This window comes from Poecile atricapillus, chromosome 11 (assembly GCF_030490865.1).
Source record: "Poecile atricapillus isolate bPoeAtr1 chromosome 11, bPoeAtr1.hap1, whole genome shotgun sequence".
NCBI classification, from domain to species: Eukaryota; Metazoa; Chordata; class Aves; order Passeriformes; family Paridae; genus Poecile; species Poecile atricapillus.
In genome coordinates, this window is record NC_081259.1 from 510,685 (window position 1) to 538,329 (window position 27,645).

At 61.0% G+C, this 27,645-nt stretch overlaps 2 protein-coding genes across 2 annotated transcripts in view; both read left to right on the forward strand.

Moving 5' to 3' along the window:
* Nucleotides 1–19,882, forward strand: part of RASGRF1 (Ras protein specific guanine nucleotide releasing factor 1) — a 31,817-nt gene extending 11,935 nt beyond the window's left edge. The window contains exons 4-27 of the mRNA XM_058846777.1: nt 1,300–1,392; nt 2,090–2,343; nt 2,615–2,694; nt 3,114–3,307; nt 4,346–4,455; nt 5,087–5,205; nt 5,909–6,069; nt 6,846–6,909; nt 7,182–7,318; nt 8,990–9,072; nt 9,667–9,915; nt 10,185–10,555; nt 10,880–11,005; nt 11,113–11,283; nt 11,887–11,999; nt 12,551–12,663; nt 13,152–13,212; nt 15,734–15,837; nt 16,180–16,264; nt 16,510–16,707; nt 17,173–17,252; nt 17,881–17,998; nt 18,272–18,340; nt 18,879–19,882. Coding sequence (XP_058702760.1) covers nt 1,300–1,392; nt 2,090–2,343; nt 2,615–2,694; nt 3,114–3,307; nt 4,346–4,455; nt 5,087–5,205; nt 5,909–6,069; nt 6,846–6,909; nt 7,182–7,318; nt 8,990–9,072; nt 9,667–9,915; nt 10,185–10,555; nt 10,880–11,005; nt 11,113–11,283; nt 11,887–11,999; nt 12,551–12,663; nt 13,152–13,212; nt 15,734–15,837; nt 16,180–16,264; nt 16,510–16,707; nt 17,173–17,252; nt 17,881–17,998; nt 18,272–18,340; nt 18,879–18,971 — 3,246 coding nt within the window. The 3' untranslated portion in view covers nt 18,972–19,882. The remainder of the gene's footprint in view (nt 1–1,299; nt 1,393–2,089; nt 2,344–2,614; nt 2,695–3,113; nt 3,308–4,345; nt 4,456–5,086; nt 5,206–5,908; nt 6,070–6,845; nt 6,910–7,181; nt 7,319–8,989; nt 9,073–9,666; nt 9,916–10,184; nt 10,556–10,879; nt 11,006–11,112; nt 11,284–11,886; nt 12,000–12,550; nt 12,664–13,151; nt 13,213–15,733; nt 15,838–16,179; nt 16,265–16,509; nt 16,708–17,172; nt 17,253–17,880; nt 17,999–18,271; nt 18,341–18,878) is intronic.
* A 437-nt stretch (nt 19,883–20,319) lies between these two features.
* Nucleotides 20,320–27,632, forward strand: CTSH (cathepsin H). The gene is made up of 13 exons (XM_058846778.1): nt 20,320–20,398; nt 20,430–20,562; nt 20,720–20,751; nt 21,093–21,198; nt 21,284–21,354; nt 21,769–21,873; nt 22,129–22,215; nt 22,779–22,834; nt 23,873–23,954; nt 24,032–24,100; nt 24,377–24,483; nt 25,558–25,683; nt 27,366–27,632. Exons 2-13 carry the CDS (start codon nt 20,487–20,489, stop codon nt 27,439–27,441), a joined length of 993 nt encoding a protein of 330 aa, XP_058702761.1. The 5' UTR covers nt 20,320–20,398; nt 20,430–20,486; the 3' UTR covers nt 27,442–27,632.
* Nucleotides 27,633–27,645: the final 13 nt, after the last annotated feature.

Genomic DNA, 27,645 nt, shown 5'->3' on the forward strand with positions numbered 1-27,645 from the left:
CTCTTCCCCCCCTTCCCAGGAAAGACCTCTTTCCAAGTTGTTTCCTTCTGTTCTCTTCTGTAAAATCAAAATCCAGATCACATTTTCCCAATTTCCCACATTCTGGATGGCACATGTGCTGCTTTCTTGCCTTTTCCTGTCACTTCCCAAGTGGTTTTGGCCGTGGGGGCCGGGACACGCGATGAGCAGAGGAGGGAGAGAAAGAACAGGGAGAAACAGTGAAACCCGAAGCTGGGAGCTGATGGCTCTGATCCCACATGTGCGGGAAGCGGCTGGGGGGGCTGCTCCCCGCCTGCACATTTTGGGATCCAAATGCTCAGGATTTTTCTGCCATTTTCTCTCCAAGCTGTGTTTATTGAGTTGCTGTGAAGGCTTTTTCGGGAAACAAGGGTGGGGTTTGGATTGGGCACCCATCAGGATTTTCAGATCCCGGTTCTGGTGGGGTTCAGAGGTACTGAGGAGTCGGTGACAGCTCGAGGAGCCCTGACAGCTCTGCCACGTTTCTTCACCTGCCTCATCCACCGATTGAATCCCCACCCCTGCAGGGATTTAAAAGCTGTGTGGATGTGGCACTTGGGGACAATGGGGGGTTAGTGGTGGCCCTGGCAGTGTTGTGATCGGGTGGACTTGATGATCTCAGAGGGCTTTTCCAGCCCTCTGTGCATGTGGGGCTCTGTGAGTCTGTGATGCCCATTCCACCAGGACAGACCCAGCACAACATGTCCCCCTGTCTGTCACTGAGCCAGAGGCTCACGCTGATCCCCGGCACAGCAGCAGCCCGGGACACCCTCAGCTCCTGGGATTCCCTCTGTTCCTGGGATGTGTTTGGTTCCTGGGATGCCCTCAGTCCCTGGGATCCTGGGATGCCCTCAGCTCCTGGGATGTGCTCGGTTCCTGGAATTCCCTCAGTCCCTGGGATCCTGGGATGCCCTCCGTCCCTGGGATGTGTTTGCTTCCTGGGATTCCCTCAGTCCCTGGGATCCCGGGATTCTCTCAGTCCCTGGGATCCTGGGATTCTCTCAGTCCCTGGGATCCTGGGATTCCCTCAGCCCCTGGGATCCCGGGATTCTCTCAGTCCCTGGGATCCTGGGATTCTCTCAGTCCCTGGGATCCCGGGATTCCCTCAGTCCCTGGGATCCCGGGATTCTCTCAGTCCCTGGGATCCTGGGATTCTCTCAGTCCCTGGGATCCTGGGATTCTCTCAGTCCCTGGGATCCCGGGATTCTCTCAGCCCCTGGGATCCCGGAATTCCCTCAGCCCCTGGCAGTGCCGGGCAGCCGCTCCCCCCTGTGCCCACAGATCGCGTCCCTGCTCAAGGACCACGAGCGCATCCAGGCCAGCCAGAGCAGCGCACCCAGTGACGATGACAGCGACATCAAGAAGATCAAGAAGGTGGGTGCTGGCGAGGGTTGGCATAGGGGGCCCAGCAGGCACGGCAGACGCGCTCCCTGCGGGGCTGAAGGAGGTGTCTGAGCAAGTGCTTCTGTCTGCAGGGTTTTTAGGGGAAAGTGTGTTCTGCCCAAGTGGGAGCTCATCTCTTGGCAGGGCACTCCCGGCAGTCCCGGGAGCACGGGGTGTCCCGGCCAGTGCTGGCTCCTGCACCAGCAGCCCCTCTGTTTTCTGTTCCCATGGCTGTCACAGCTGTTATTTTGGCAAAGGAAAAGCCAGCACCCCGGCAGCGTTCCCACAGCGAGCAAGAGACCGGCCCCGGGCACCGCCCGTGCTGGGGCCAGAGCTGGCACAGAGCAGGACCTGCTGCAGGTGCTCAGTTACACAAGGGAGGGATCTTAAACCTCCTCTCCTTCCACCCCATCGTGGGCTGGCACACCCTCCACTATCCCAGCTTGCTCCAAGCCCCACCCGACCGTCCCTTGGGCACTCCAGGGACGGGGCAGCCGCGGCTGCTCTGGGCAGCCTGTGGCAGGAATTTACGGGAGTTGTTGCATTCCAGTTGTTGCATTCCCAGCCTGGAGGGTTGGGAGCGGTAGCGGGAAGGGGCAGCAGCACACACAGCTCGCTACAGAGCCAGGGAACCTCCCGGCTGCCCCGTCCCCAGTCCCGTCCTTAACTCCGGGCACCGCTCCCTCAGGTGCAGAGCTTCCTGCGGGGCTGGCTGTGCCGGAGGAAGTGGAAGACCATCATTCAGGACTACATCAGGTCCCCCCACGCTGACAGCATGCGCAAGAGGAACCAGGTGGTGTTCAGCATGCTGGAGGCTGAGGCCGAGTACGTCCAGCAGCTCCACATCCTCGTCAACAACTTCCTGCGGCCGCTGCGGATGGCAGCCAGCTCCAAGAAGCCGCCCATCACACACGACGATGTCAGCAGCATTTTCCTCAACAGGTGAGCTCTGCCCTGGCCTCCTGGAGCTCTGTGGCACCCCAGCAGCTCTGGGCACCCGCTGCCCAGTGCCAGGGCTCCCTGGGAGTCTGCAGCTCCATCCTTCCTGTGCCTCCAGGAACCCTCTGCCCTGCCTGGAGCAGCTGCCCCCAGCCAGCCCAAGGGCTGCTCTGCTCCCCCTGGCCTGGGGATTTTCTCTCATTCCTCGTAATTTACCTCTAATTCATCTGTTTGTTCTTGGTTTGGCTTAGTCCTCTCTTGGTTCCTTTTCCAGCGAAACAATCATGTTTTTGCACCAAATTTTCTACCAAGGCCTGAAGGCGCGGATCTCCAGCTGGCCCACGCTGGTGCTGGGTGAGTGCTGCTGCCTCCTCCTCCTCCTCCTCCTCCTCCTCCTCCTCCTCCTCCTCCTCCTGCTCTTTCTCCCCCTGCAGCTCCACAGCATCATTTGCCAACCAGCAGCAAAACACTCTGCCACTGCACACCGTGTCCTTGCTCGGTTGTGTCAGCCAGAGTGGAAACCCCAGTGACCAAACTCTGGTGTTCCTGGCTCTGCTGGGAGCTGGGGGCTGGGACTGGCCCGTGCACAGGGAGGCTGATGCTGGAGAGCACCACCGTGTCCCATCAGACCCTCCTTGAACTCGGGCTGGGCAGAGCTGGGGCCAGCAGGAGCAGGAGAGCTCGGGGCCGCTCTGGGTGGCTGAGGGGGCTCAGGGGGCTGTGCCGGGCTCCCCTGCTGGAGCAGCCCACCCACACCCCTGCTCTGCCTGCAGCCGACCTGTTCGACATCCTGCTGCCCATGCTGAACATCTACCAGGAGTTTGTGCGGAACCACCAGTACAGCCTGCAGATCCTGGCCCACTGCAAGCAGAACCGCGACTTTGACAAGCTGCTCAAGCACTACGAGGCCAAGCCTGACTGCGAGGAGAGGACCCTGGAGACCTTCCTCACCTACCCCATGTTCCAGGTGACCCTGGAGCCAGGGCTGGCCCCAGGGCCCTGAGGGAGATGGGGCAGACAGCGCAAACCCCATCCCCACAGCAGGCACTGGATGGAGGGAGGGCAAAGCCTGGGTGAAGGGGGCCTGGGGCTGGAGCCTGGTGGTCCCAGACGGCTCCTGGGACCTGCCTGGGCCATCGCTGGGGGAGGACTTGGGGGGCTCCCCGGTTATCCTGAACCTCTGGGACTGGGGCAGGGAGCAGCAGGGCCCTGGGCACAGCCCCACCTCCTTCCCCCTCTTCATTCAGCTTTGGCACAAGGAGCTTTGAAGCTTTAACCTCAGATCAGGGTGTCCCCAGCCATGGCAGGAGCAGCCCAGGGTGGGCCCTGCTGTCCCAGTGACCCCTGCTGTCCCCAGTGACCCCTGCTGTCCCAGTGACCTCTGCTGTCCCCAGTGACCCCTGCTGTCCCCAGTGACCCCTGCTGTCCCCAGTGACCCCTGCTGTCCCAGTGACCTCTGCTGTCCCCAGTGACCCCTGCTGTCCCAGTGACCCCTGCTGTCCCCAGTGACCCCTGCTGTCCCCGGTGACCCCTGCTGTCCCCAGTGACTCCTGCTGTCCCCAGTGACCTCTGCTGTCCCCAGTGACCCCTGCTGTCCCCAGTGACCCCTGCTGTCCCAGTGACTCCTGCTGTCCCCAGTGACCTCTGCTGTCCCCAGTGACCCCTGCTGTCCCCAGTGACCTCTGCTGTCCCCAGTGACCCCTGCTGTCCCCAGTGACCCCTGCTGTCCCCGGTGACCCCTGCTGTCCCAGTGACCCCTGCTGTCCCCGGTGACCCCTGCTGTCCCCAGTGACCCCTACTGTCCCCAGTGACCCCTGCTGTCCCCAGTGACCCCTGCTGTCCCCAGTGACTCCTGCTGTCCCAGTGACCTCTGCTGTCCCCAGTGACCCCTGCTGTCCCCGGTGACCCCTGCTGTCCCCAGTGACCTCTGCTGTCCCCGGTGACCTCTGCTGTCCCCAGTGACCCCTGCTGTCCCCAGTGACCTCTGCTGTCCCTCGTGCTGCAGATCCCCAGGTACATCCTGACCCTGCACGAGCTGCTGGCCCACACGCCCCATGAACACGTGGAGAGGAACAGTCTGGATTATGCCAAGTCCAAGCTGGAAGAGCTGTCCAGGTGAGAGCTGCTGATCCATCCTGGGGTGTGGGACGGCTCCTGGCTGCTCCTGGCCAGGGCCAGGGTATCCCAGGGCTCCTGGGTGGTGAAATGAGGGCTTTGGAGGACTGGGATGGCTCCGAGAGGTTCTGTCCTCTGCTCAGGACTGCTGGGGCTGCCCCGTGGGAGAGCACTGAGTGCCTCTGAGATCTCCACATGAGCACCTGGGGACTGGCCATAATTCCCTGCTTTTTATGCTCTTCCTCCCCACCCATGGACTGGAGTGTTCTGGATGTCACTGCCAAACCCATCCGCACTCTTTAAGTTCTGTAAAGAGTTTCCATCCCTTTTCCCACTCCTCAAGGAGCCGGGATATCAGAGGGGGCTGGTGATGGGGGGATCTGTCTGCCCTAAATCTGAATTTTGTGATGTGCAAGCACTCACATTTGAATATTTATCAGCCTGGAGGTGCAGTCTGGGCAGATGTACAGGTCTGGAGCTCCTAGCTCTGCCTGGGTGGATGATGCTGTAATTCCCTTGATATTCCTTCGGTTTTGGTTTTACCTGGTGCAGCCCCACCCTGTGTCCAAAGGGGTTGGGAAAACGTGTGCAGATCCCATCCAGCTCTGATTTTCTCCCCTCCATCCTTCAGGATAATGCATGACGAAGTGAGTGAGACTGAAAATATTCGGAAAAACCTGGCAATAGAGAGGATGATCATCGAGGGTTGTGAGATCCTGCTGGACACCAGCCAGACCTTCGTCAGACAAGGTCTGTGTCCGTGCCAACATCCCTCCCCTCTGTGGTGAACGTGAGCCCCTCGGCCCTGCCCCTGTCCTGTGTGCTCCGGTGGCCTGTGAAATTTAAATATAGTAAAAATATAAAAATTTATATTAAAATTTAAATGTATTTTTAATATATTTAGAAATTTAAAATTAATTTTTAAATTTTAAAATATATTCATTATAAAAATTATAAATAAAATTATATATAAATTATAAATAAAATTATATGTTAATTATTTTAAAATTTTAATTATTTTAAATTTTTAAATTATTTTAAAATTATTTTAAATAATTTTATTTTAATTATTATTAATTATTTTAAAATTTTTAAATTTTAAAATATAAAATTTTAAACATTTACTGATTTATAAAATGTAAAAAAATTAAAATATAATATTTTATAAAAAGGATAATATTTAGAAATTTAAGAATATAAAAATTTAAGAATATAAAAATTTTAGAATATAAAAATGAGTTTTCGTTGATCAGAAGCACATCACGTTGGGGCAGTTGTGGCACTTGGGGGCAGTTCTGTCGCTGCACTGTTGCACATCGTGGCAGTGCAGGAGCTGCATTTTGGCCGCTGCCGATGGCGCAGCCCGGGGAGCAGCGGGAGCACGCTGAGCTGCCGGTGCCGGGATGGGGGCACAGGGGCACAGGCGGGGCTGAGCCCGTGTCCCTCCCTGCAGGCTCCCTGATCCAGGTGCCCATGTCGGAGAAGGGGAAGATCACGCGGGGCCGGCTGGGCTCGCTGTCGCTCAGGAAGGAGGGCGAGCGGCAGTGCTTCCTCTTCTCCAAGCACCTCATCATCTGCACCCGCGGCTCCGGGGGGAAGCTGCACCTCACCAAGGTGAGGCCCGGGCGGCTGCTGCTGCTCCCTGGCCACGGGCACGGGCAGAGGTGGCCCAGCTGTGGCCCAGCTGTGGCCCGAGCTGGCCGGGCTCTTGGCGACTCCTCGCCCTCCGCTGGCGAGCTCCAGCTGGGAGCCTGAGGCCACCTGGATTTATTTCACATGGTCCTTGTCGCAGCTGGGTCACGGGAGAGATGAGAAACAACAAGATCCCGATAAAAGAGTTTACCCTGATTTGCAGCAGAAACATTGACAGTTTATTCTGGAAGAAGCTGGAAGCACAGCCCGGGCTGTCTGTAGCTCTCCCGGCTCCTCTGCTTGCTCCCTGGGCTCCCGTGTTTATTTGGGGAAGTTTGGCAGTTAATTGAGCAAGAATCTTACAGAAATTGCTTGTTACTGGCATTAAATTATCGGTTTGAAGAATTACAGTCCGTGGCAAAGAGCTGATAATTGCAACAACAGACTTTGGGAAAATTAAATTTAAAGCTCCTATTAAATAATTTATAAACAAATTAGCTGATCAGTTTGACAAGGAAAACCCAGAGATCCCAGCAGGCACAGATGTTTTTTCCCAGTGCAAGCAGGCGCTGTGTGTGTCCCCCTGGGGACATGGACCTGTCCCATCCCTGGGCTGGGGGACAAGGACGGAGGAGCCGCCAGCCCCTGGGGGGGTCCCAGTGCTGAGCCCTGACTCCTGCCCTGGCTGGGGCTGTTTGGGGGGGCCGGGGGATCCCCAGTCCCCAGGGTCCCGGTGCTGAGCCCCCTTCCCCCTGCAGAACGGGGTGATCTCCCTCATCGACTGCACGCTGGTGGAGGAGCCCGAGAGCACCGACGAGGACGGTACGTGCTGGGGACGTGGCTGGGGGTGGCTGGTAAGGGGATCAAATTCAGGTGCCAACAGATTCAAGGAATCCACCATTGGTTTAATTAGATGAATCCTTTGCTGCAAACCAAGCAGACCCACACTTAGGCAGACCTGACCTTCCTGGGGCAGCCAACAGCCCACAAAAACCTGAATAAACCCTCCCTGAAACATGACTAAAGCCCTTGCTGGGAGAGAGGGGATGGGAAAGGCTTTCCCAATCACTGTGTGGGGTTTTTCTCCTCCAAAGCCAAAACATCAGGACAAGACATTGACCACCTTGACTTCAAAATCGTGGTGGAGCCGAAAGATTCCTCATCCTTCACCGTTATCCTCGTGGCCTCCTCCAGGCAGGAGAAGGCAGCGTGGACCAGTGACATCAGCCAGGTAGGACCCAGCAGGGCGGGGGTGTGGAGCTCTGGGATGAGGGAGGAGCTGCCATGGGGTCCCTGCTGGGCTGTGGCACCGGTTTGGGCACGCAGGTGAACACCGGGGTTGCCGTGTGCTCCCACCGCCTGCCCCACACCTGGGTGTGCACCCCAGGAGCTCCTGGGACCTGCAGTGAGCAGGATGTGCCCCACACCTGGGTGTGCACCCCAGGAACTCTCGGGACCTGCAGTGAGCAGGATGTGCCCCACACCTGGGTGTGCACCCCAGGAACTCTCAGGACCTGCAGTGAGCAGGATGTGCCCCACACCTGGGTGTGCACCCCGGGATCTCCTGGGACCTGCAGTGAGCAGGATGTGCCCCACACCTGGGTGTGCACCCTGGGAGCTCTCAGGACCTGCAGTGAGCAGGATGTGCCCCACACCTGGGTGTGCACCCCGGGAGCTCTCAGGACCTGCAGTGAGGAGGATGTGCCCCACACCTGGGTGTGCACCCCGGGAGCTCTCAGGACCTGCAGTGAGCAGGATGTGCCCCACACCTGGGTGTGCACCCTGGGAGCTCCTGGGACCTGCAGTGAGCAGGATGTGCCCCACACCTGGGTGTGCACCCTGGGAGCTCTCAGGACCTGCAGTGAGCAGGATGTGCCCCACACCTGGGTGTGCATCCCAGGAACTCTCAGGACCTGCAGTGAGCAGGATGTGCCCCACACCTGGGTGTGCACCCTGGGAGCTCTCAGGACCTGCAGTGAGCAGGATGTGCCCCACGCCTGGGTGTTCATCCTGGGAGCTCTCAGGACCTGCAGTGAGCAGGATGTGCCCCACACCTGGGTGTGCACCCTGGGAGCTCTCAGGACCTGCAGTGAGCAGGATGTGCCCCACACCTGGGTGTGCACCCCGGGAGCTCCCGGGACCTGCAGTGAGCAGGATGTGCCCCACACCTGGGTGTGCACCCTGGGAGCTCTCAGGACCTGCAGTGAGCAGGATGTGCCCCACACCTGGGTGTGCACCCTGGGAGCTCTCAGGACCTGCAGTGAGCAGGATGTGCCCCACACCTGGGTGTTCACCCTGGGAGCTCCTGGGACCTGCAGTGAGCAGGATGTGCCCCACACCTGGGTGTGCACCCCGGGAGCTCTCAGGACCTGCAGTGAGCAGGATGTGCCCCACACCTGGGTGTGCACCCTGGGAGCTCTCAGGACCTGCAGTGAGCAGGATGTGCCCCACACCTGGGTGTGCACCCCAGGAGCTCCTGGGACCTGCAGTGAGCAGGATGTGCCCCACACCTGGGTGTGCACCCTGGGAGCTCTCAGGACCTGCAGTGAGCAGGATGTGCCCCACACCTGGGTGTGCACCCCGGGAGCTCTCAGGACCTGCAGTGAGCAGGATGTGCCCCACACCTGGGTGTGCACCCTGGGAGCTCTCAGGACCTGCAGTGAGCAGGATGTGCCCCACACCTGGGTGTTCATCCTGGGAGCTCTCAGGACCTGCAGTGAGCAGGATGTGCCCCACACCTGGGTGTGCACCCTGGGAGCTCCTGGGACCTGCAGTGAGCAGGATGTGCCCCACACCTGGGTGTGCACCCCGGGAGCTCTCAGGACCTGCAGTGAGCAGGATGTGCCAGGGCTGGAGAACCCTAACCCTGTCTTCCTCCACCTCCCGCCCGTGTCTCTCGCAGTGCGTGGACAACATCCGCTGCAACGGCCTGATGATGAACGCCTTCGAGGAGAACTCCAAGGTCACCGTGCCCCAGATGATCAAGTGAGTGTGGAGAGGGCCGGGACGCAGCTCCCGTGGCAGCCAAGCGCTGCCAGGAGCCTCGGGACCGGTGTGGCCTCCCCGGGACCCCCATGTGCTCCATGGGCTGCTGCAGCGCGGTGATGAGGAGCATTAACGAGCTCTTGGGGGATCGCCGTGTGCTGGGGACGTGGGGATGGCAACGGGGAGAGCTTGGAGAAAAGTAACAATAGGAAAGGGGGGGTAAAAGTGCCAGAAGGGAGGGGCAGGGGGGACTGTGGTTCTGCAGGTGCTGGGGTGCAGGGGCTGTGCTGGGACACGTGTGGGACGAGGGGGGCTGGTCCCAGCGGTGGGATGGGGCAGCACGGGGCTGTTCCTGCCCCATTCCCTGCTGCTGGGCAGGGGAAGGAGCTCGGTTTGTGTGCACCTGGGGATGGCCTGTCCACATCCCTCTGCCTGCTGAGCACTCCACCCGTCCCAGGGTGTGGATTCCCAGGTTTTCCCACCCGGGTTTTCCATGGGGACACCCCATACGAACAGGGCTCCTTCCTGCACCACTTTCCATGGTCTCTTGGTTTCGTTCCAGGCTGGAACCACAGATATCTTGTTTCTCTGCAGGTCTGATGCCAGCTTGTATTGTGATGATGTTGACATTAGGTTCAGTAAAACGATGAATTCCTGCAAGGTCCTGCAGATCCGCTATGCCAGTGTGGAGCGGCTGCTGGAGAGGCTGACGGACCTGCGCTTCCTGAGCATCGACTTCCTCAACACCTTCCTGCACTCCTACCGCGTCTTCACCACCGCCCTCGTCGTCCTGGACAAGCTCATCACCATCTACAAGAAGCCGATCAGTGCCATCCCTGCACGGTGAGGCTGCAGGGCTGCCCGGGGCCTGTCCTGTCCCTGGGACACCCTGGCACTGTGGCACTGCTCCGTCACTCAGGGGAAGGAGATGGATCCAAGCCCTGCAGGAGTCCCCGCTCCCGGGAGGGCCCCGTGCTGGCCGTGGGCTGGTGGAGCTGCTGCTGGCTCTGCTGAGCCTGGGGGGATGCCCTGGGGTCCCAGGGCCACGGGGGGATCCCCACGGCCTCCTGGGCAGGGCAGGTGCCAGCTCAGCCTCTCCCTGTCCGTCCCAGGTCCCTGGAGCTCCTGTTTGCAAACAGCCAGAACAACAAGCTGCTCTATGGGGAGCCCCCCAAGTCCCCCAGAGCCAACCGCAAGTTCTCGTCGCCGCCGCCGCTCTCCATCAGCAAGTCATCGTCCCCCAGCCGCCGGAGGAAGCTGTCCCTCAACATCCCCATCATCACCGGCGGCAAGGCGCTGGACCTGGCGGCGCTGAGCTGCTCCTCCAACGGCTACGCCGGCGTCTACTCCTCCATGGCCCCCTTCAGCAAGACCACCCTGGACATCAACAAGCTGTACGTGTCCAGCACCTATCCCAACAAAATCCCAGACGAAGGAGAAGCGGCCTCGGAGAAGCAAGAGGAGTCGCTGCCAGGCAAGCAAAGTGAGTCCCAGAGGGTTTGGGGATGGGGGGCTCTGGCACAGAGGGGCACACACAGAGTTTAGGTGCACACATAGAGAGCTCCTGCCTTCTGAATCCTCAGTCATTTTTAATAACAAAACAAAAAAAACCTCCCAGCCTTCCCCCCCCTCACCTCAAAGAAAAATCCTGTTCCAAACTATCCCACAGAAACGGCAGAACTCTGTGCCTTTCCTGTACGTGGTGGCTGCATCCAAAGCTGGAATGGGTCAGACTGCAGGAAAACGGGGAGGAACTGTGGCTGTGTTTGTGTGCAGAGGGTGTAAAAGGGTTCCCTGTTCCTCCCAGGCTCAGAGGTGTCTGTCAGGGAGGAGTCGGACACTGATCCCAACCACAGCGATGAAGCAGAAGCTGAAGCTTCCCCAACGAAATCTCCAACGACTCCCAAGTCCATCAAGTGCAAAAATTCATCAGGTAACGAGTGAGGTCCGGGGGTGCTGGTGTGTTGGGGGGCTGGCTGTCCTGGGGAGCTGTCCTGGCAGCAGCAGTGCCCATGGGGTGCTGGATCTCTTCTCCCCCAGATTTCTCGCTGTTCTCCTACAACAATGGCATGGTCATGACGTCCTGCCGGGACCTGGACAGCGCCCGCAGCGCCGTGTCCGCCACCTCCGCCTTCGCCATCGCCACGGCGGGGGCCAACGAGGGCACCCCCACCAAGGAGAAGTACCGCAGGATGTCCCTGGCCAGCGCAGGTACCTGCCCGAGGGGGTGCCTTTGGGGTGCCCGTTTCCACCCTTCCCAGAGGGGATTCCCTCCGGGTGCACTCTGGAGCCCCCAGAGCCCCCAGAGCCCCCCTGGGGGAGCCCAGAGCCCCCAGAGCCCCCCTGGGGGAGCTCAGAGCCCCCAGAGCCCCCCTGGGGGAGCCCAGAGCCCCCAGAGCCCCCAGAGCCCCCCTGGGGGAGCCCAGAGCCCCCAGAGCCCCCCTGGGGGAGCTCAGAGCCCCCAGAGCCCCCAGAGCCCCCAGAGCCCCCCTGCGGGAGCTCAGAGCCCCCAGAGCCCCCCTGCGGGAGCTCAGAGCCCCCAGAGCCCCCCTGGGGGAGCCCAGAGCCCCCAGAGCCCCCAGAGCCCCCAGAGCCCCCAGAGCACCCAGAGCCCCCAGAGCCCATCACCTGCCCCAGGCCGTGTCCCGGGAGTCCCAAGGGCTGTGCAGGTCACAGGTGGCCCCAGGTGTCCCAGTGCCTCCTGGCACAGCAGCGCAGGGGTGCTGGGGCAGGGGGTGCTCCTTTGGCAGCCCTCCAGCAGCTGTGAGCCCGCTGTGCTGAGGGAGCCACGCTGTGCTGAGGGGCCACCGGCAGTTTCAGGCTTCCCGACGGACCAGCGGAACGGGGACAAGGAGTTCGTGATCCGGAGAGCGGCCACCAACCGCGTCCTCAACGTGCTGCGGCACTGGGTGTCCAAACACTCCCAGGTGAGCAGGGGCTCCTCCCCGCTCTCCCTCCCTCCCTGCACGCTGCCAGCTCAGCCAGGAGCCGGCTGAGGAGGAGATCTGGCACTGGGGCTTGGTGGAGCAGAGGAGCGGGGGCCGGGATGCCCCGGCAGGGGAACAGGGCTCACATCTCAGTGTTTGCACAGTTGGGGTGCAGAGAAGGGGGGCTGGACCCCCCATCACCCCTGGCTGGGTGCAGAGGGAGGGAGTCTCTGTGTTTGGTGCCTGTTGGGATGCTCAGGATGGGGTCAGGGCCCTGGGAGCTGTCCCTGCTGTGCTGTCCCTCCCTGCACTGGTGACTGGGGACAGTGGAGCCCTGCTGGCTGTCACTGGGCAGTCACAGCCCTCCCAGGCCTGGTGATTCTGGTGTGATGGAACTGAGGGAGCCTGCTGGGACTGTGCTGGGACTGTGCTGGGACTGTGCTGGGACTGTGCTGGGAATGTGCTGGGACTGTGCTGGGACTGTGCTGGGACTGTGCTGGGATGGGGGTCACTGCCAGCACAGCGATCCCACGGCTCTGCCGCTTTGGCAGGATTTTGAGAGCAACGAGGAGCTGAAGTTCCGGGTGATCGGCTTCCTGGAGGAGGTCATCCATGACCCCGAGCTCCTGACACAGGAGAGGAAAGCGGCTGCCAACATCATAAGGTGAAGGCTGTGGGCAGGAGGAGGCTCCTCCTGACACTGCCGGCGGCTCCTGCTCTCGCCTGGGATCACAGCAGCTCCGGGAGGGACCGTGCCGGGGGCTTGGGAGGGGCCAGGGAGGAAGATGAGGAGGTGCAGGGTGGTGCTGGCTGTGTTCAGGACGTGGTGCGAGGCCGAGGGTCCGTGGTGGACACGGTGGGTGCTGGCCCTGGCTGCTGCTGGGCCCTGCTGTGGCACCGTGGCCGGGTCTGTGCCGGGCAGGGAGGCTGGGGGTGCCCACCCGTGCTGCGGGCTGGACACTTGTCCTGCACAGGGCTGACAGGGGGGCTCTGGCCTCGGCTGAGGAGCGTTTTTAAAATGAGAAATGGGACTGAAGGGGCCTCCTGAAACACAGGCTGAGTGTTTTGGCCCTGCAAAGCCACGCTGCCCTGCTGGAGCTGGGTGGGTCTGCTGGTTCCCCAGTGCAGTAATCCTGTCTTCCCCTGCCGCAGGACCTTGACGCAGGAGGATCCAGGAGACAACCAGATAACCCTGGAGGAGGTTGTGCAGATGGTAAATACTCCTTCCTTCCTTCCCTGCCTGCCCCCGGTGGCAGAGGGAGCCCCGAGCCCAGTGCCAGGGTGCGGCTGCAAAGCAGGGAAAGGCTTTCTGGGGAGGGGCCAGCTGTGAGCACAGCTGGATCTGTCACAGGCAGATTCCCCCTGCAGTCGGCAGAATGGCTGGAGAGGGCACGGAGACACCTGCCTGCTGCTGCCTGTGCCTGCTGCAGGGACATGGGAAAGCCCCAGGGGTTCCCAACGTGTCCTCTGTGTCCCCAAAGCTGTCCCAGTTCCAAGTGCTGGGCTCTGGCTCAGGCAGCAGCAGCGCTGCTCCCTGGGAACGTGCCATGGATTCAGAACCCCCAGGGTGGCTGCAGAGCACTGCTGCCCTTCTGCACTGAAAAAACCCAACCAAACCTGTTCCCAGAAGAGCACAAGAGCCACTTGAAACCGGCCTGGAGCACCCGAAACACCCAAGATTCCATTGCCCATAACTGCATGTTCTGGAAACTTCCTCTGAAGAGGAGAGAACAGAAAAGCCCCGAGGGCTTCACTCTGCCCTCAGGCTGAGCAGCAGCGACCTGCGGTCACAGGGCTGGTGGGAACGTGAGGCTGCCCCGGCTTTTGGGGTGCACACCATGGGCAGGGGGCTGTGCTGTGCTGGCCCTCGGCTGCTGCCTGCAGCCCCCTGCCCTGCACAGGTGCCACTGGCACCACCTGTCCCCGGGCTCTGCTGGGGTGTGCCCACAGCGGCACCCCAGTGCCCCCAGTGCCCCACAGCTGCACCCCCCCAGTGCCCACAGCTGCACCCCCAGTGCCCCACAGCTGCACCCCAGTGCCCCACAGCTGCATCCCCAGTGCCCCCAGTGCCCCACAGCTGCACCCCAGTGCCCCACAGCTGCTCCCAGTGCCCCCAGTGCCCCACAGCTGCACCCCAGTGCCCCCAGTGCCCCACAGCTGCACCCCAGTGCCCCCAGTGCCCCACAGCTGCACCCCCAGTGCCCCACAGCTGCTCCCAGTGCCCCACAGCTGCACCCCCAGTGCCCCACAGCTGCACCCCAGTGCCCCCAATGCCCCACAGCTGCACCCCAGTGCCCCACAGCTGCACCCCAGTGCCCCCAGTGCCCCACAGCTGCACCCCCAGTGCCCCACAGCTGCACCCCAGTGCCCCACAGCTGCACCCCCAGTGCCCCCAGTGCCCCACAGCTGCACCCCAGTGCCCCACAGCTGCACCCCAGTGCCCCACAGCTGCTTCCAGTGCCCCACAGCTGCACCCCCAGTGCCCCACAGCTGCACCCCAGTGCCCCACAGCTGCTCCCAGTGCCCCACAGCTGCATCCCCAGTGCCCCACAGCTGCACCCAGTGCCCCACAGCTGCACCCCAGTGCCCACAGCTGCTTCCAGTGCCCCACAGCTGCAGCCCCAGTGCCCCACAGCTGCACCCCCAGTGCCCCCAGTGCCCCCAGTGCCCCCAGTGCCCACAGCTGCACCCCAGTGCCCCACAGCTGCACCCCAGTGCCCCACAGCTGCACCCCCAGTGCCCACAGCTGCACCCCAGTGCCCACAGCTGCACCCCAGTGCCCCACAGCTGCACCCCAGTGCCCCACAGCTGCTTCCAGTGCCCACAGCTGCACCCCAGTGCCCCACAGCTGCTTCCAGTGCCCACAGCTGCACCCCAGTGCCCCACAGCTGCACCCCAGTGCCCCCAGTGCCCCACAGCTGCACCCCCAGTGCCCACAGCTGCACCCCCAGTGCCCCACAGCTGCACCCCCAGTGCCCCACAGCTGCACCCCAGTGCCCCCAGTGCCCCACAGCTGCTCCCAGTGCCCCACAGCTGCTCCCAGTGCCCCACAGCTGCACCCCCAGTGCCCCACAGCTGCACCCAGTGCCTACAGCTGCTCCCAGTGCCCCCAGTGCCCCACAGCTGCACCCCCAGTGCCCCACAGCAGCCCAGCCAGTGTTTGTTTGCTGGAGCTTTCACAATCCCTGTCCCAAGGTGGTTCTGGGGCTGTGCTGGGTGCTGGCCTGAGCTGTGACCAAGGGCTGGGTCTCAGGGGATGTTTTTGTGACTGGTTTGAGGACAGTCACCAGGCAGTGACTGGCTCTGGGCCTCAGGCTGTGGCTGTCACCCCCAGGGTGACATGTGGGGGGCACCTGAGCCCTGCCTGTGCCTGCTTGGCCAGAGGCAGGCAGTGGGGACAGGGGTCATCCCCGTGCCCCTGCTTTTCTGGAAATCCCTTGGAAGGGCCGTCTTGCCCCTCCTGGGCAGGAGCAGTGGTGCTCCAGCTGGGACCCCTGGGGTGCTTTGTTAATTAAACAGCCCAAAGGCTGCCTGATTAAATCTGTGGGTTCTCAAGGCTGGGAGGAGCTCGGCATGGGCACAGTGTGGGAGCAGCACAGCACCGCACACCCCGGCTCTGCTGGGGAAAATCCTTCACCTTGGGAGCCTGGTCTGGCTCTGGGCTCGTGCTCATGGGTGTGGGAGCTCTCAGTGTGCTCCTGGCCAGCGAGCCACACTCTTCCTCTGTCCCACAGGCCGAGGGGGTCAAAGCAGAGCCCTTTGAAAACCATTCAGCCCTGGAGATCGCAGAACAGCTGACGCTGCTGGATCACCTGGTCTTCAAGAAGATCCCCTATGAGTGAGTGATCCCCATGGGCCAGCAGAGCTGGCTCTGGTCCCCAGGGCCCCACAGCCTGCCTGGGCTGACCCAGAGAGTGCAAAGCCTTCCTGGGCTTTGCCAGACTTGGCTCAAGTGCAGATTTGAGTCCTGATCCAGTCCAGTGGCTTCTCTGCTGGCGTCCCCAAGGTAATCAGCTCAGGGGGACCCTCCCACAACCATCACACTTTCAAACACATCCATGTGGGGCCTTTCCAGCAGCGTGGGGGCAAAGACCCCAGCATCTCCATCCTGGAGCTTGCAGGGCTTGGACATCCCATAAAATTGGGAAATAAAAGTTGACCTGAGCACTGTGGTTTGCAGAGAATTCTTCGGGCAAGGCTGGATGAAGCTGGAGAAGAATGAGAGGACTCCATACATCATGAAGAACACGAAGCACTTCAATGATGTAGGTGCAGCTGCAGGGCACAGGGGGTGGGCACAGGGGAGGCAGCTCAGCCCCCTGCCCCAGGGGTGTGTGAGGGTCACCTGCCCTCACCTGCCTCGGGGAACCGCTGCAGGTGGAGCATCTCCTGCTGCAGCCGCTCCTCCTGGGGAGCGCAGGGAAATCCAAAACCTGCCCTGGGGCTGGAGCGCACGGAGCTGGGCCCAAACTCACACTAAAGCTGGGGCTGGGTGCCGTGTCTCCCCAAGGTCAGCAACCTGATTGCCTCGGAGATCATCCGGAACGAGGAGATCAACGCGCGCGTCAGCGCCATCGAGAAGTGGGTGGCGGTGGCCGACATCTGCCGCTGCCTGCACAACTACAACGCCGTGCTGGAGATCACCTCCTCCCTCAACCGCAGTGCCATCTTCCGCCTCAAGAAAACCTGGCTCAAGGTCTCCAAGCAGGTAGGGGTGGTCCCTGCTGGGGAGGCAGGGGCTGGGGGGATGAGACGCATTGGGAAAGAGTCAGGAAAGGGAGAAAGGGGTTTCAGGCTGTTCTCAGGAGGGAGGTGGTGTGTGGATGGGCAGACCCTGCCTTGGGGTTGGGTTTATCAGTGGAATCACAGGATTGTTTGGGTTAGAAAAGCTCTCTGAGACCAGGCAAGTCCAGCTGTTCCCTCAGCACTGCCAAGGCCACCACTCACCGGTGTCCCCAAGTGTCCCCAAGTGTCACACCCACACGTCTGTTAAATCCCTGCATTGACTCCACCACTGCCCCGGGCAGCAGTGCCAGGGCTGGACAGACACTGAGAAATGTCCCCAATATCCGATCTAAACCAAGTGACCCTGAGGCTCTGCAGGCTGCAGCCCTGGCTGCAGGGCTGGGGGCTCTTCCAGGGCCCTGCCCAGCAGCATTTTGGTTTCTTGCAGACGAAGGCTCTGATTGATAAGCTCCAGAAGCTGGTGTCATCGGAAGGCAGGTTCAAGAACCTGAGGGAGGCACTGAAAAAGTGAGTGGATGGTGCTTCTCCTCCTCTCCCACGGCTGCTCCTGGCCCTGCGCTGTGGGGAGAGCTGAGCTCTGCTCCCAGCATCACCCAGAGCCTGCCCTGAAGGGTCCTGTCCTGTCGAGCCAGCACCGTGGCTGGCAAAGTGATCCCCAGGACTGAGCTGCTGCTTTGTGCAGGGAATAAAAGGGACTGCAGAGGGAAAAACCACTGCCAGACACTGGAGAATAATTTTCCCCTTCACTATCACAGAATCATCAAATCCCAGAATGGTTTAGGTTGGAAGGGACCTTAATGCTCATCTTGTTCCATACCTCTCCGTGGGCAGGGCCCCCTTCCAATAGACCAGGTTGCCCATGGAAGCTTCTGAAGGTGTTCCTGACCCTCTGCCAAAGCTGCCCTCAGCTCATCTCCTGCATGCTGTGGCTTTGTGAGGGCACAGCCACAGGTCCTGCTTGTCCTGCTGTGCTGGTGGGGATGAGAGACCTCCCCTTCCCTGGGAGAGCCTTCCTGTACTGGAGAGAATCCTCCCAATTCTGCTGAGTGCAGGGCTGTCCCCTTCTCCCCTACCCTGCCCCAAGCTCCAAAGGGGGAAAGTGTCATTCCTGGTTTCTCTCTGGTTTGTCCCCAAGTTGTGACCCTCCGTGTGTGCCCTACCTGGGCATGTACCTGACTGACCTGGCGTTCATCGAGGAGGGCACCCCGAACTACACTGAGGATGGCCTGGTGAACTTCTCCAAAATGAGGATGGTGAGTGCTCCAGCCCAGTGGCGTGGGCACAGGGGGCTGGCCTGGGGTGATGTGCCTGTGGCCAGGTCTGTGTCCCCTCAGCCTTCACCTGCACAGCACCAGGAGGCCACATGTGTCCCCTGCACACACCTGGGGCTGTTCCTAAGGTCTGGAAGAGACAAAGAGGCCTCTGCATTGTGCTGTGCTGGGTGCCCCTGCCCTCCTGGGCGCTGGGATGGGTTCCCTGGGTGATGGCTGAGCCACAGGCACCTTGTGTGTTTGATCCCTGCACAGATCTCACACATCATAAGGGAGATCCGCCAGTTCCAGCAAACCTCCTACAAGATCGAGCACCAGCCGAAGGTACAGCCCTGTCCCCCGAGCCACGGGCATGCTATGCTCCTCATCTCCCTCTTCCATCACAGCATCTAAGCCTTCAACACCTGGCAGCTCCCCGCTGGAGCTGTTGGGAGGAGGGCAGGGGAGGGAGGGAAGGAGGGAAGGAGGGAGGGAGGGAGGGAGGGAGGCAGGCAGGCAGGCAGGCAGGCAGGCAGGCAGGCAGGCAGGCTGTGGGGGCTCCAGCAGACTCCCCCCGTGGCCCCCAGGCCTCTCCAAGCAGAGGATTTGCTGCAGAGGGCAGCTTTGGTGGACAGGCTGGGAGTGCTCCCAGGGCTGCACCCTGGACACTGGAGCCGCTCTTTAGGGGCAGCACCCCCTCCCCAGGGAGCAGAGTGTGTCCTGCTGTCCCCACTGCCAGCCCCAGCCGGCCTCTGCCCCACGGTGGCCCCAGCATGAGCTGAAAGGTCTGGGCAGCGCTCAGCACCTCACTTCCCAGGGCGTGGGTGCCCCGGCTCTCGGGCTCTGTGCTCTCGCAGCCGCTGACAGCCCCGCTCGTTCCCAGGTGACGCAGTACCTGCTGGACCAGTCGTGTGTGATGGATGAGGAAACCCTTTACGAAGCTTCTCTGCGGATAGAGCCCAAGCTGCCTTCCTGAGCGCGGCGGCGGCCGCCCTGTACACTCGCTATAGCAAACTGTACATAGCCAGTTCCATGGACGCCCTGGAGTGACTCCCAGTCTGTGCTTCTCCCAGCAAACCCCCGCCCCAGGCCGCGCTCGACCTCGCGTAGGATTCCCCGCCCCGGTTAAGGTTTAACGCATCGACACTTCGCTGGAGCCCCGGGTTCTTTTGGATGATGTTACTTTTGTCATTTGTTCCTCCTGGGGGGCTGGTGGCCGGGCAGGTGAGTCCCCGTGTCCCCGTGGGGCAGGTGAGCCCTGTGTCCCCGCGGGGCTCTGGGGCGGCACAGAGCAGCTCTCACTCGGACATGGCACGGCAAACTCTGTAAGGTGGGAGAAGGGAACGCATTAAAGGCTGTTCCTCGGTGTGAGCTGCCCTCTCTGTGTGTGCCACCCTCGTGCTGGCCGGGCACGGGGGGCCCTGGCTGCTGCCCCGGTCCCTCCGAAGTTGGGAAGATGGAAGCATCCCCTTGCCTCTCCTCGCTGCATCCGGCTCCTGTTGATATGCTGTAGATCCGTTCCCTTGTGCCCACTCTGAGTACCATGACGTAGAGTTAGAGATGACGAGTGTTTTTATTACATCTACTGTAATCCTGGCTAACCACCCGCTAGCAGGATATAGTAATGTAGTGCTTATTCTGTGAATAGTACCTGGGTTTTTTACATTGTACAGTCCCTGACACGGTTCCCCGGCAGTGGCAGGCATGCTCCACTCACACAACACTTGCTGTAAGCAATACCTCGTGGTATGGGAATTCTCTTTCAAGCCCTAAAACTATTTCAACTTACAGCTTGTTTGGGAAAAAAAAAATATTTCCATTCTTTTTGTAAAAATATATGTTTCCTGATTACCTCTTGCTAATAAATCTATTCTATCTCAGGGTGAACCGGGCTTTGTGATAGTTTTACGGGCGGGATAACGCCGGACCCGCCGGGCCGCGGGCCCCGCCCGGTGCCGGTGCCCCGCCCAGTGGCGAGGCCACGCCCATTACCGGGCCCACGCCCATTACAGGGCCACGCCCATTACCGGGCCACGCTCATTACCGGAGCCACGCCCATTACCGGAGCCACGCTCATTACCGGGGCCACGCTCATTACCGGAGCCACGCCCATTACCGGAGCCACGCCCATTACCGGAGCCACGCTCATTACCGGGGCCACGCTCATTACCGGGCCACGCTCATTACCGGGGCCACGCTCATTACCGGAGCCACCCCCATTGCCGGAGCCACGCCCATTACCGGGGCCACGCCCACCGTCTGCTCCTCCCAATCAATGCCCCCGCCCAGTTCCCGGGCCCCGCCCCTCGCCCGCCCCGCCCATTGCCCCGCCCCCTGGCAGCGGCTCGGCCCATTTCGGCTCCGTTCGGCCGCGTTCGGCTCGGCTCGGCCCGGTTCGGCTCCGCTCGGTCCCGGTTTGGCCCGGCTCGGCTCGGCTCGGTCCCGGTTTGGCCCGGCCCGGCTCCGCTCGGTCCCGGTTTGGTTCCCGGCCATGCTCTGGCCCGTGCTGCTGATGGCCGCGGCCCCGCTCCTGGCCCCCGCCGCCGCCTGGGCTCCCTCGGCCGAAGGTACAGGGGCACCGGGAGGGCAGGAGGCGACTTGGCACGGCCTGGCCCGGCCCGGCCCGGCTCGGCTCGGCTCGGTGCCGCTCGGTTCGGGCCCGGCCCGGCTCTCCGGTGCAGAGCCGCGCCGGTGCCCCCCTGACGCCGCCGTTCTCTCCCGCAGAGGAGCGGCTGTTCAAGGCCTGGATGCTGCAGGTGCGGCCCGGGGCAGGGAGCGGAGCTCGGGGTGTCCCCGGAGCTCGGTGTCCCCGGAGCTCGGGGTGCCCTGATGCTCGGTGTCCCCGGGATCTCGGTGTCCCCGGAGCTCGGGTGCCCTGACGCTCGGTGTCCCCGGGATCTCGGTGTCCCCGGGAGCTCGGGGTGCCCTGACGCTCGGTGTCCCCGGGATCTCGGTGTCCCCCGGAGCTCGGGGTGCCCTGACGCTCGGTGTCCCCGGGATCTCGGTGTCCCCGGAGCTCGGGTGCCCTGACGCTCGGTGTCCCGGGATCTCGGTGTCCCCGGGAGCTCGGGTGCCCTGACGCTCGGTGTCCCCGCAGAACGAGCGGCGGTACGGCCCCGAGGAGTACCCGCGCCGGCTGCGCATCTTCCTCAGCAACAAGCGGCGCATCGAGGAGCACAACGCCGGCAACCACAGCTTCCAGAGTAGGAGCCCCGAGCCCCGCCCGGCCCGTGGCGCCTCCGAGCGCCGCCCTCGCTGAGCAAAGTGTCCCCTTTCTCCCCCTTCTAGTGGGCCTGAACCAGTTCTCGGATCTGACCTTCGCAGAGTTTAAAAAGCTGTACCTGTGGAGCGAGCCCCAGGTAAATAAATGCCGGCAGTGCGGGTGGGCAGGAAGGAGGGGTGCGGGCAGACCCCTGAGCGGGGTTCTGCAGTCACCTGCAGCCGCTGCTGCGCCCATCGCTGCGCTGCCCGCACCCCGCTTTCATGAAGTCACATCCTGTGCCACCAGCACGGGGTAAGAGCGAGGTGAACCCGCTTCCCCACCCTTGTGGCTTTCAGCTGCCTCGCTCCTGGCTGCAGCCCAGCTGTCCCTTCTGCTGGCAGCTCCCCGAGCAGCTGGGGCTGCAGCCTGGCCGTGCCCTCCGGGGCTGGCCGGGCTCCTTGCTGCAGTGCCCGCTGTGTGTGGGCTGTCACCAATCCCCCAGGCGGGCGAGGGTGGCTGTCCTGGGCCACTGGCCTGGTGGCTCACCACAGCCCTCCTGCCCGGCTTGCAGAACTGCTCAGCCACCAAGGGGAACTTCCTGCGCAGCTCCGGCCCGCATCCCGACTCCATCGACTGGAGGAAGAAGGGGAATTTTGTGACACCCGTGAAAAACCAGGTTTGGAGTGTGTGACATGTGATGGCTGCGGGCAGGCCGTGCCCGAGGAGCAGTGCTGGGTTCCTGTGCCATGAGGAGCTCACCCGGAGCTGCTCCGTGCCTGCCCTGGGCAGGGGCTGAGCACAAGGCTGAGCCCAGCTGCCAGCGGGCAGTGGAGGCTCTGTGCTGCTGCCGTGCCCTCTGCCCCGGGGTTTTGGGGAGGCTGCTGAGCCTGCAGCAGCTCCTGGAGCGGTTCCTCTGCTGTTCCTCGTGTAGGGTGCCTGCGGGAGCTGCTGGACCTTTTCCACCACGGGCTGTTTGGAGTCTGCTATTGCCATTGCCACGGGAAAGCTGCTGTCCCTGGTGAGAGATTTTCCTGGGCTGGGGCAGAGCCCTTTGGGGAGCAGGCTGGAGCCAGAGGGGCTGGAGGCTGCTGGAGCAGGCACGGGGAAAGAATCTGTGCCTGGCATTGTCAGCTGGCTGGGGCCCCTCACTGCAGGCAGCACATTGGGACATGTTGATTTTTCAGCTCCTGGAGGATTTATATTCCTGAAGAACTAGAAAGACAGTAGCCACTTACACAACTTAGCAGAATAACTGAGGGTTGGGTGTGTTAAAAACAAACCTGACCTTTGGAAGACATCTCAGCCAGTCCTTCTGTGGGGGGAGAAGGATTCCTGGCAGGCATGAGGAGGAATGCCTGTGGCAGCCAGGGCATCCCAGGCTGATGGCTCCTTCCTTGTCTGCCTCCTGGGACATGGAGGCAGTTCCAGGTGACTCCCATGGCTAAGCCAGTGCTGTGGTGGTTCTTACAGCCAGCTGCACAGATAAACCAACTCTCAGTTCCTGCTGTGCAGTTGCTTTTTGTGTCACCAACTCTGAACACAGCTGTGGGACAATCACTGACTCAAAACCCTTCTCTGCAGGCGGAGCAGCAGTTGGTGGATTGTGCCCAGGCCTTCAACAACCATGGCTGCAGTGGGTAAGTCAGAGAGGGCCAGAAAGAACAGAAATTAGAGTATCTTGCATCCTGTGGTGGACAGCCTTCCTCAAGATCCAGTGTCAGGATCCTGCCACGTAATGGAATGGCTTTTGTCTTCCCTTGGCTGCAACGGGTCAGGGGAAGCAACTTGGGATTTGGTTGCTTATTTTGATTTCCCACTCCCTGCAGCTTAGAATGTTTCACTAAATCTCCAGCATTTCCCAACCTCTGCTGTTCCTCATTTGTTAGTTTTTATCTGAGATGTTTTTCACATGTCAGCCATCGGCTGAGCTCTGCTGGGCTCTGGGACAGCGAGGGGAGTTGTGGCTGTTGTTCTGCCCATGGGTCATGGGTGTCTCGTGGCACCCTGAAGAACCCACAGAAACCTTTGCTTCCCCTTTGGGAAGTTCCTCCTGGCTTTGCTAGAGAAGGCAGAGAGAATAGAGCTTTCTGAGAACTTCTGTTTTCTGTGAGATAAGCTGTCCTAGAGGGAGGCTCAGAGCTGAGCAAAGCCACTCTTGGTGCTTTTTATTTTTCTTGTGGCTCCTCCTTAGGCGTTTCCACATCAGCACTCCCTGATCATCTCTCTTTTCTTCCCTCCTGAGATGTGCTTCTGGAAGGTGGCCAGGGAAGGGAGCAGCTGCTTGCTGGAGATGTGGGTTCTCTCAACGTCCCCCAGCCAGGCTGGGCAGAGGGCACCAAAAACACCTTTCAGCATGTGAGGCTGGTGCTGTGTGAGCCAGCTGACCTGTCAGGGCTCCTGGTGTTCTTCTGCAGGGATCTGGAGCTGTGACCATGCCAGACAGCGTGGTGGGGCAGCCAGCACTCCCAGGCAGGGAGATGCTGCAGGATCAGACTGGAGTTTGTGCCTCTGGGATGGACACTGCCCTTCCCTGTCTCCCTGGCTGGTGGGAGTGCTGTGCAGAGGGGGGAATGTTGATGGCTTTGCTCTGCAGAAGCTGCAGGGTTACCATCCAAATCCATCATTATCATCCTAATTAATTGTTGCCATCCTAACTGAGCCATGTTGTCTCCCAGGGGCCTGCCGAGCCAAGCCTTCGAGTACATCCTGTACAACAAAGGGCTCATGGGGGAGGACAGTTACCCGTACCGGGCCAAGGTACTCCAGCTCTGCCCCGGCCAGCGTGCTGAGCAGGGCCTGCCATGGGCTCCAACAGCTCCTCTCTGTCCCCACAGAATGGCACCTGCAAGTTCCAGCCCGAGAAGGCCATTGCCTTTGTCAAGGACGTGATCAACATCACACAGGTGAGGCCCCGAGGGCTGCGCTTCCAAACTTTTTGGAAGGTGGCACCGAGGAGGTGCTGGAGCCAAAACAGAGGCCCTGGGTTGCTGCCTGCTTCCCTCAGTGGGTGAATCTCCAGGCTGGGACAGAGTCCTGGTTCTCATCTTACAGCTCAGCACTGGATTCTGTGTGGACATGCAGGAAGGCAGGGTTATCCATGCCCGTGTCCTGGCTGCTGGAGCTGGACTGGTCCCAGCACAGCCAGGAGATGATGGATGGCCCTGGATCCTCTCTTGCAGTATGATGAGGATGGCATGGTGGAGGCTGTGGGGAAGCACAACCCAGTGAGCTTTGCCTTTGAGGTGACGAGTAACTTCATGCACTACAGGAAAGGAGTGTATTCCAAGTGAGTGTGTGACCCTCGTGGGTGAGGTGAGGGCAAGGGGAGCGTGGAGGGATGGAGTCACGTGCATCCCTGTTTCTCCTGCTGGATGCAGGAGCACTGCACTGCATTCTCACACTTATTTTGAGTAGAAAAAAATGATAAACAGAGCCTTGATTTTCTGGTTCCTGAGGGGATGAGAGTGCAGCACAAGGAGGAGAGCTGCTTGCTGGGAACCTGTCCAGCCTGGAGAGCAGATTGTGGTGCTGCACTCTCATCCCCGCAGGAGCCCCCAGTCACGTAGAACTGCAGGGAAAATGCAAGGGAGAGTCTGAGCCTGAGGGATCTGCCCCAGGCAGCTCTCAGGAAGGGGCAGGTGCTGATTCCAGTGGCTTTGCTGGATCTGGAGCCAGTGATGCCAGAGGTGAGTGCCAGGGCAGGGACAGGGTCAGAGGAACACGCCAGGAGCAGTTCTCCTGTGGATTTACAGTCTAAGGTGGGTTTAAAGTCAGAGTGCATGGAATAATTGATGCTCCAGTGCTTTCAGCCCAGAGCAGCTGTTAACAGATCAAAAAAAAGAAAATCTGAAGTGGATTATTGATCTTTTCCTGTGCTGCAGTTTGAAAATGTTTAAAAATAGATGCTCTTGAGGTGGGAACATGTACCATGAGCTTGTTTCATACCACAGGCAGCAGCTTTCAGCAAGTGCAGTTTAAAGGTTGAAATTTTAGAGGAAATACATATTTAGACCCAAGAGCTCTGTGTTCCTGTGCAAAACATGAAACAGTGCCCTTGAATTTCAGGGCGGTGCAAAGCAGCACTGGGAGGCACTAAGAGCTGCTGGTTTCAGTTGGGAAAGTTCCTTTGCACTGTAACTCGTCTTGGTGGGCAGGAGCTCAGAATCCAGGGATTCCCTAACTCCAGATACGGCTGGTGATTTCAGAGTGGAAATCAGAGCAGTGTCTCCTTTCCGTGGCTTCCTTCCTGGAAAGTTCAGAGCATCCCGTAGCTCTGTGTGCAGGGTGTGGTTGGGACTGGTTTGTCTGATCCCTGGTTAATTCCAGGCTGATTTTCACACGTGTGTTTCCTTCCCTGCAGCCCCCGCTGCGAGCACACCCCTGACAAGGTGAACCACGCCGTGCTGGCCGTGGGCTACGGAGAGGAGAGCGGCACTCCTTACTGGATCGTCAAGAACTCCTGGGGCCGCCTGTGGGGCATGCAGGGGTAAGGGAGGGGCTCCTGGGGACAGCCCCACTCTGCCTGTTCCTGGGGACAGCCCCATCACACCCATCCTCACACTCTGCCTGTTCCTGGGGACAGCCCCATCACACCCATCCCCACGCTCTGCCTGTTCCTGGAGACAGCCCCATCACACCCTCACACTCTGCCTGTTCCTGGGGACAGCCCCATCACAGCCATCCCCACACTCTGCCTGTTCCTGGGGACAGCCCCATCACACCCCCACGCTCTGCCTGTTCCTGGGGACAGCCCATCACAGCCATCCCCACGCTCTGCCTGTTCCTGGGGACAGCCCCATCACACCCTCACACTCTGCCTGTTCCTGGGGACAGCCCATCACAGCCATCCCCACGCTCTGCCTGTTCCTGGGGACAGCCCCATCACACCCTCACACTCCGCAGCTGCAGTTGGGAAGGCACACGGGGAAAGGTCCCAGGGTGGGTGGTGACACAGCTCACCAAGGCAGGCCTGGGCTCAGTGGGCAGGCAGGTCCCCATGTCCCCATGTCCACATGTCCCAGGTCCCCATGTCCCCATAGCCCCATGTCCCATGTCCCCAGATTCCATGTCCACATGTCCCATGTCCCCAGATCCCAGGTCCCCAGGTCCCCATATCCCCATGTCCCCAGATCCCATGTCCCCATGTCCCCATGTCCCCATGTCCCCATGTCCCCATATCCCCATGTCCCCAGGTCCCCATGTCCCCAGATCCCAGGTCCCCAGATCCCATGTCCCCAGATCCCATGTCCCCATGTCCCAGGTCCCCAGATCCCATGTCCCCAGATCCCATGTCCCCATGTCCCCAGGTCCCCATGTCCCAGGTCCCCATGTCCCCAGATCCCATGTCCCCATGTCCCCATGTCCCCAGGTCCCCATGTCCCCAGATCCCATGTCCCCAGATCCCATGTCCCCATATCCCAGGTCCCCAGATCCCATGTCCCCATGTCCCCAGGTCCCCATGTCCCCAGATCCCAGGTCCCCAGATCCCATGTCCCCAGGTCCCCAGGCCCCAGGTCCCCAGGTCCCCAGGTCCCCATGTCCCAGGTCCCCATGTCCCCATGTCCCCAGATCCCACGTCCCCAGGTCCCAGATCCCATGTCCCCAGGTCCCATGTCCCCAGATCCCATGTCCCCAGGTCCCATGTCCCCAGATCCCATGTCCCCATGTCCCCAGGTCCCATGTCCCCAGGTCCCATGTCCCCAGGTCCCCAGGCCCCAGGTCCCCAGATCCCATGTCCCCATGTCCCCAGGCAGCGTGGCCAGAGCTGCTGCTGCTGCTGGTTCCCCTGGCTTCTCTCTGCTGCTCACAGGGCTGGGGCAGGGCTGCCTGTGCCAGGGTGAGTTTCCAGCGTCACGAGAGTTTCCAGCTGCAGGAATTGTTGGGAGGGAGATGCTGATCCTGGCTTGGGGTGTGAGGGGCAGGGAATGGCATTGCCTGGAGAGCTGGGGCACGGAGAGCTCAGCGGGGAGGGACCGTAAAGCCCAGCCCAGCCATGGCAGGGACACCTTTCCCTGTCCCAGGGTGTCCAAATCCCAGTGTCCAGCCTGGCCTGGGACATCCCAGGGATCCAGGGGCAGCCCCAGCTGCTCTGGGCACTGTGCCAGGGCTGCCCACCCTCACCTGCCAGAGGAGGGAACGCTCACTCACAGCCATTTCTGTCTCTTTCAGGTATTTCCTCATCGAACGAGGCAGGAACATGTGTGGTCTGGCTGCTTGTGCCTCCTACCCTGTTCCTCGGGTGTAGGAGCACAGCCGGGGGGGACGGGGCTGGGCTGGCCCTGGGCACTGCGGTGGTGGAGGCAGAGAGAGGAGCCACAGCTGCCTGCTGCAGGGTGTCACCTGTGCAGGGTGTCACCTGGTCAGGGTGTCACCTGGTCAAGGTGTTCCTGCTGCAGGGTGTCACCTGTGCAGGGTGTCACCTGGTCAGGGTGTCACCTGTGCAAGGTGT